General features: G+C 38.9%; 1 protein-coding gene across 1 annotated transcript in view; it reads right to left on the bottom strand.

Annotated features, from left to right (window-relative positions):
* Positions 1 to 7,500, bottom strand: part of LOC135224878 (FK506-binding protein 5-like) — a 109,090-nt gene that overhangs the window by 90,963 nt on the left and 10,627 nt on the right. Inside the window, exons 2-3 of the mRNA XM_064264201.1 lie at positions 7,222 to 7,500; positions 6,244 to 6,877 (exon numbers count right to left, since the gene is read on the bottom strand). The exon at positions 7,222 to 7,500 is cut by the window's right edge and continues 149 nt beyond it. Coding sequence (XP_064120271.1) covers positions 6,244 to 6,877; positions 7,222 to 7,500 — 913 coding nt within the window. The remainder of the gene's footprint in view (positions 1 to 6,243; positions 6,878 to 7,221) is intronic.

The following is a 7,500-nucleotide window of genomic DNA, read 5'->3' as shown; positions in this document are numbered from 1 at the left end:
TTCGTTAATTTTTTATAATATATATATATATATATATATATATATATATATATATATATATATATATATAATTATATTTATATATATATATGTGTGTGTGTGTGTGTAAATATGTATATATATATGTGAATCTAGTCATTAGCTTAAACAGAATTCAAGTCTTCCACTGCTATCTTACGCAGTTACTTAAACCCCCCACTCTCTTATCCAATTAGAAGGACGATGCAACTGATATGCAAATTGGAAAGCTTTTTGTCGCCAAATGAGGCCGATCTGGAGCCGAGGTATATTCCAAGGACGTCCTTGGGCGTCGAAAATTGGGGCTATAGGCACTCGTGCGTGAAATGGATTGCAATGCAGGCAAGCCTCCTGTAAACTTTGATATCCCAATAGATTTACTAAAGCTCAGAGGATGCAATCGTGTATGTCTCTTTCTGTCGCGTTTTTGGGGGACCTTAGGGGCATTATTCTCTCGGCATTCTCTGACCCATTTTGGGTATTAATCAGGGTATAATCTCCCGGGCATCATTATTCTCTTGGCATTCTTTGAACCATTTTGGATCATTAAACAGGGTATAACCTCACGGGCATCATTATTCGCTCGGCATTCTTTGACCCATTTTTGGCATTATTCAGGGTATAATCTCCCGGGCGTCATTATTCTCTTGACATTCTTTGATCCATTTTGGGTATTAGGCAGGGTGTAAGCGAAACGGCATTTATCTGTCCCAGAGGAAGAAAACACGAGATGAGAGGAAAGAGACCAGGAAAAAGCAACGATCCTTGATCGTAATTTATTCAATTTGTCGTAGTTAGGCAAAACACACACACACACCACACACGAGAGAGAGAGAGAGAGAGAGAGAGAGAGAGAGAGAGAGAGAGAGAGAGAGAGAGAGAATGTACTAATTTGTAATAGTTAAGCAAAATAGAGCGTCTTCCCGAGAGAGAGAGAGAGAGAGAGAGAGAGAGAGAGAGAGAGAGAATGTAATTTGTCATTGTTAGGCAAAACAGAGCATCTACCGAGAGAGAGAGAGAGAGAGAGAGAGAGAGAGAGAGATGTAATTTGTCATTGTTAGGCAAAACAGCGTCCACCAGAAAGAGAGAGACTCAGTTTGAAGTTCGATAAAAAAACGATTTGGTTTTCCTGTTAGTAAACTTAGAATTCACTGTCGCTCACACTAGTCGCCACCGTTTTTGTGAATTGTAGACAATAGTTGACTGTTGCTAGGCGCAAGCTTATGGCTAAATTTAACGTTAAATAAAATAAAAACTATTGAGGCTCGAGGGTTGGACTTTTGCATGTTTGATGATTGGAGGGTGTATGATCAACATACCAATTTGCAGTCCTCTAACCTCAGTAGGGTTTGATAACTGAGGGCGGATAGAAAAAGCCGGCACTTTAGTTGTCTTTTGCAGAAAACTAAAAAAAAAAAAAAATCAGTGTACATATGGACAAATGATCCTGTTACTTCAAGTTACAAGAGCCAGGGAAAGCAAAGACTTTCTTATAAGAAAGAGCAGTAAACAATAAATCCTCTGTACCTCCAGGTAATGTTCATCTTCGTTCGTACACTTCACATTATGACTACTGTTTCTTGGAACGAGAACCAGGTCCCCTCAGAGTGACAATGACACTTCGATGCATATATCACGCAGCGACATTTATGAGAGAATTATTATTCATTATTCATGGGTCAGCAATGGCTCATAGCATTTTCTCCTTTTGTCCAGCAATGACTTACAGCATTTATTTTCTCCTTTTGTCCATCGGTGGAATGAAAAATTGATGAAGATATCGACGGCAGTTGATGTCGGTATTTGAATCCATTGCAGAGTCTGGACGCATCCTGGATCGAGTTCTTGAAACCAGTTGGTAGAATACATTGCAGAGTTTGAACGTATCCTGGATAAGAGTTCTTGAAAACAGAGGTTATCTGACGTAAAGAAATTGGATGGTAGTGTCTTCTTGTAGATGATTCAGGCTGTAATTTTTTTTTATTATGAATATCATCGTTGTAGAAATCAGAAGTAGGTAATATCTTCTTGTAGATGATTCAGGCTGTAATTGTTTGATATGAATATCATCTGTTTGCGTTGTAGAGATCAGCAGTCCACCACTTGAACGATTCTGTAACGAGTTCTCTGTTTGCCAAAAAAGAAGAAAAAAGAAAAAAGAAGAAAAGGAACTCTCCCCGTGTTTCCGTTTTCCCCGACCCAGATAATATTCCCTCCTTTGCAAGGAAGAGCCCGTGCTATTTTTAGGGTCAGACCTTATCTTTTTTTTCTCCTTTTCCTTTTTTTCAATTTCTTGCTTCATTGGAGCCGTGAACTAAATAAGAAAGCTAAGATGCCAGTTCCGTCGACCTCTACAACCCCCTCAGAAAAAAACAAGAACACTCTCAGAACCTGTTATCTATTATTATTTAAAATTCTTCAGAATTCAAAGATCCCACCATTTTAGAATTCAGGCAGCAAGGTGCTCGGAAATTTAACTCTCCGGAGATTTTTTTTTTTTTTTTTTTTTTTTTTGCTTTCGTTAATGCGCCATATCAGTATGCAAATGCATCTGAATAAATTGGATCGAAATAAAACCAGTTTTGTTGAAAAAAAAATTCAACTAAAGATTAGTTTATGCCGGCAGGGCGGGGAAAGTTGCACAGATTAATGACGAGGTTATATAGATTAGTGTCTACACACACACACACACACACACACACACACACACACAAACACACGTGTAAATATTCGCCCATTATCAGTTATAATTCCCCTTCGGTATTATTCCTTAGTCAGGACGAATTAGATATTAGTTAATATATCCAGAAATAACGTTGTGCATTTATATTTATAAATATATATATATATATATATGATATATATATATATATATATATATATATATATGTATATATATATATATATATATATATATATATATATATATATAATGTGTGTGTATGTGTGTGTGTGCGTGTGTACGTAATGACAAATTATAATCATCTGTAATTTCATACTTTTCAATGAGCAGCCTGATGTTTCCACACACAAAAAAGTAGGTAATCTCGAATCACCAATTAACCGTGAGCGCCTCAGTGGCGCTTTCGGCTTGGTGTTAGCCTGCCAATTCGGTGGCCGCGAGTTCGATTCTCGGGCATTCCACTGAGGGGTAAGAGATGTGTATTTCTGGTGATAGAAGTTAACTCCCGACTTGGTTCGGAAGTCACGTAAAGAAAGCCGTTTGTCCCGTTGCTGAATAACCACTGGTTGCATGCAACGTAAAAATACCATGCAAACAAACAAACCAATTAACCGTGTCCTGCCAGAACTTGCTTCTAAATTTACCTCTGAAATTGCTGCAGCGAAATCTGTATTCTGCGAAACAGCAGACATTGGCAGCAATCAGATGAAGTAATGATGATATGATCTCCCTCTGTTACACTTCTCGATGTAGAAAGAGACACAAACGGTAGAGAGAGAGAGAGAGAGAGAGAGAGGGGGGGGGGGGGGGTATGTAGGAATACTCTCGTAGTAAATTTTATGTTCGTTTCACTGGGCCAAAGCGAGTCGTATTATCCGAAAGGCTTGGTAAAGCAATCTCTGTATTTTCTGATACGCACGCACGCACTCATATACTATATATATATATATCATATATATATATATATATATATATATATATATATGATATATATATATGTATATATATATGTATATATATATATATGTATGTATATATATATATATATATATATATATATATATATATATGAATATGAAAACAACGTATTGTACTTCTTAGTTAACAATAGAAGGAGGATCCACAGTAATATTCTTGTTTAGCTAGACTAAATATATTTGTATATGAATATTTAAAAGCTTACGTCAATATTTATGCAATATATTTCGTCTAACTGAGCAATGATATTACGGTAGATCCATGATATGATAATAATATATACATATGAATATATATATATATATATATATATATATATATATATATATATATACATATATATATGATGTGTGTGTGTGTATGCATGTATGTATGTATGTATGTATGTATGTATGTACACATGTACGTACGTATGTATGTATAAAATAGGATATATTAATTGAGTATACTTCCACATTACTTGCAAACTGCAGAAAAAAGAGATACGTATATACAAATGGGAAGTACAGTTTTATCCTTCAGTTTCAATCCTAGCACTACGTATTCTAATTACATGTCCTAATAATTAAAATCCCAGAAAAGAGTTAAAACCCCTTCCCGATAAAAATAAAAAAAAAAAAGAAAAAAAAAGTTCTCGATGGAGATCCATCTTGAGCAGAGTTCTAGCGAGGGCCATGAGTCACATTTTAAGACATATACTATATTACGACTTTCGAACTTTGTTGGCAGAAGTAACAGACTCAGAACAGAGTTAGATTTATTTGGTTATTTTTTGCCTGCTATTTTTTATCTAACGGCCACAACTCGCTTTCGATGTCAAGGTGAATTCTTTTGAATGGGTGAGGGAAAGAGGTAGGGAGTGGGCGAATGGTGGGGTGGGCGGTAGGTGGGGTAGGGGGTAAGAAAGAGGGCGTGGCAGAGAGAAATACGAAAATTCCTCCAGGCGACGGTTGGATTAGATGATTTGATTAAGGAATGTAATACGTAAGTAGTAAGTGTTTTTAAGAACTTGTTAGAAGATATATCATTTTCCAGTAATGAATCACAATCCAAATTTGGTGTATGAATAACGTCACATCATTCTTTAAAGTCTCCCTTTGCGTATTATACTAAATTAGTAAGCCAGAAATAATAATAATAATAATAATAATAATAATAATAATAATAATAATAATAATAATAATAATAATAATAATAATAATACTATAACCTGTTTTAACGACATTTAATTTGTATAGAATCTTCTCAATTCTTCTTATTATCTTTTTCTAGTCAGCATGTAGCTGGTGTATTAGGTTTCTCCTAAGGACACGTAAAGATTTCATTTGTCTTAGGTTAATTCCTCTAACGTGTCGACAGCGCACAGGCAGTCATCTATGAGAGTTTACAGTAAAGTGAATTAAGATAAGTTTTGACTAAGTATTTATAGCAGGCAAAGGTCGTGTACAATCGGTGGGCAGGGTCGGTGAGCATGGGATTTTAATTGGTCGTTGGATGGTAACGAAATCTATCCCTGAGGCGTTGAGATCTACGTGGTCTGGCCGGAGTTATTAGCGTGGGTTGGGTGTTGGTTGGGGTACCCACCTCCTGGGCGGCAGGTGCTGCAAGCTGTCCAGGTGACATATCTTCCGCTTGTTCTCTCCCGCTCTCTCTCTCTCTCTCTCTCTCTCTCTCTCTCTCTCTCTCGTGGCGGTATACAGAGTCTGTTGGTTTCTTGTGCTCTTTCTTCTTATGATGGTAGGAAGAAATTCTGTTTCTTTTACCGTGTTGATAGTCGGTTTTTTCTCTAATATGTGTAATGCTTCAAGATAACGTAGGCGTTTCCGGTCCGGTGCGTGGTCAATAATTTTTTTGCTCGTTATAAGTTCACCTCTTTCTGGTCTCCTGTTATGCTTTTCCCTGTAGTGAATGAAAATGGCCCCTTCTTGAAGGTGGCAGGAGAGACGCTTGGAGAATCTAGTGGAGGTCATCCCGATATAAGAATGGTGGCATCCATCCACCGGGCATGTGAATTCATAGATGACACTCCTTCTCTTCAAAGACGTTTCTATGGGCGCCGGGTTGTTTTTAAGCAGCAGCTGGCTGGTTTTCATGTTATTGTAATAAATAATGAGGCTAATTTTATCACTTTCTGCAGTGGGGGAGACCTTTTCACTTGGATTATTTTACCTTATAGCCTTTTCGTTCTTCCAAATATTGGGTGGGTGAATATTAATTTTTATAAAAATATTTTTATAGCTCCACTTTGGTCATTAGTTTCGGTCATTCTTTCCTTGTGCCATTTATTTATGGAGTCCCTCATTTGGCGTTCGACCATGTGATTTGAAAAGTGTTTGTTGATGAGGACTTGTGTAGACCTTTCGATCTCCCTGGTGGTTTCTCTCCATGTGGAACAGTGTGTAAGGGCGTGGCGGACGAAGGCATCTACCACAGATCTTTTAACCTGTCTGGGGACTCGCTGGACCCATTAAGGCATAGACCCGGGTTTGTGGGTTTCTTATAAACCATGGTGGTGTATCCCGTAGGGGTCTGCTGTACCCGAACGTCCAGGAAGGGTAGGGCACCGTCAACGCTGCGTTCACATGTGAAGTGGAGGACGGAGCATTCTTCGAAAGTCTTTCTTAAAGTTTCAAAGTCCTCTTCTCCGTCGACTCTTATGAAGGTGTCGTATAAGTAGCGGTAGTATTGGGGAGGGCAGGGGATCTTATTGAAAACCCTTTCTTCGACGGCACTCATGTAGAAGTTGGCAAATAGAACCCCTAATGTGGTTCCCATTGTCACGCCGTCAATCTGGCAATAAAGATGTCCTCTGTGGGTTGTGAATGGTGCCTTCTTGGTGCATATTTCAAGAAGGGCTTTTAGGGCTTCCTCGGGAATGTTCAAAGCCTGTGTGTCCTCACATCTGTATACTCTAGCGAGGATGTGTTCAATCGTGTCGTCGACTAGAACGTTCGTGAAGAGGCTCTCGACGTAAAGAGAGGCGATGATACCTGTAGACGGAGAGTCTCGGAGTTTACGTAAAAAGTCGGTAGATGACTGTAGACAATACCCGTCAGGGATATATGGCGTGAGGAGTTTATTGAGTCTCTTAGCGATTTTGTAAGTTGGGGTTGGGATTTGGCTTATAATAGGGCGGAGAGGATTACCAGGCTTGTGGGTTTTTACGGTGCCGTAAATATACCCTGGATTAAAGTCACCCTGGGCAAGGGGAAGCCTGGGAGCATTCCTAGCGGCATGGATTCTTTCGACCGTCCTATTAATGTCTCGTCGGATGCCCTCTATGGGGTTCTTGTTGATTTTTCTGAATTTGGATTGATCAGCCAGTATTTGGTCCAGTTTCTCGTGATATTCAGAGGTCTTGATGAGCACTAGGGCAGCAACTTTGTCTGCCCTTCTTATTGTTATTTCTTGGTTTGCTTTCAAGTTTTTAGCAGTTTCTTTCAATTCTCTGGTAAGGATAGAGCTTCTGTATGGGGCACCTCGGTTGGTAAGGGCTTCTGCTAACAGTAAGGGCTGGAGGGAGTCGCTCGACCTGACCTTACCTTCGTCCTTGAGGGACTGAATAGATCAAGGAGGACTTCGACCTCCAGGCGCTTGGCGTGTGGGTTTGGCTTTTTTATCACGTGGGTATTGAGCCCAAGATTAAGGAGATCTTCTTCTTTGGGTGTCAGTTTATATTCCGTGAGGTTGATGAAATAATTCTTTTTTCGGGGAATTTTCAAACTTCCGCCATTAAGCCTCACAAGTTTCTTAAGTATGCCACTTTCTCTCTTGTGGTAATCCTTCTGCAGCAGGTGCTGGAGGGCGGCATCAATGTCTGG

This window comes from Macrobrachium nipponense, chromosome 12, assembly GCF_015104395.2.
Source record: "Macrobrachium nipponense isolate FS-2020 chromosome 12, ASM1510439v2, whole genome shotgun sequence".
NCBI lineage: Eukaryota > Metazoa > Arthropoda > Malacostraca > Decapoda > Palaemonidae > Macrobrachium > Macrobrachium nipponense.
Note: the sequence above shows the minus strand (reverse complement) of the source record. Positions and strands in the feature narration are given on the sequence as shown.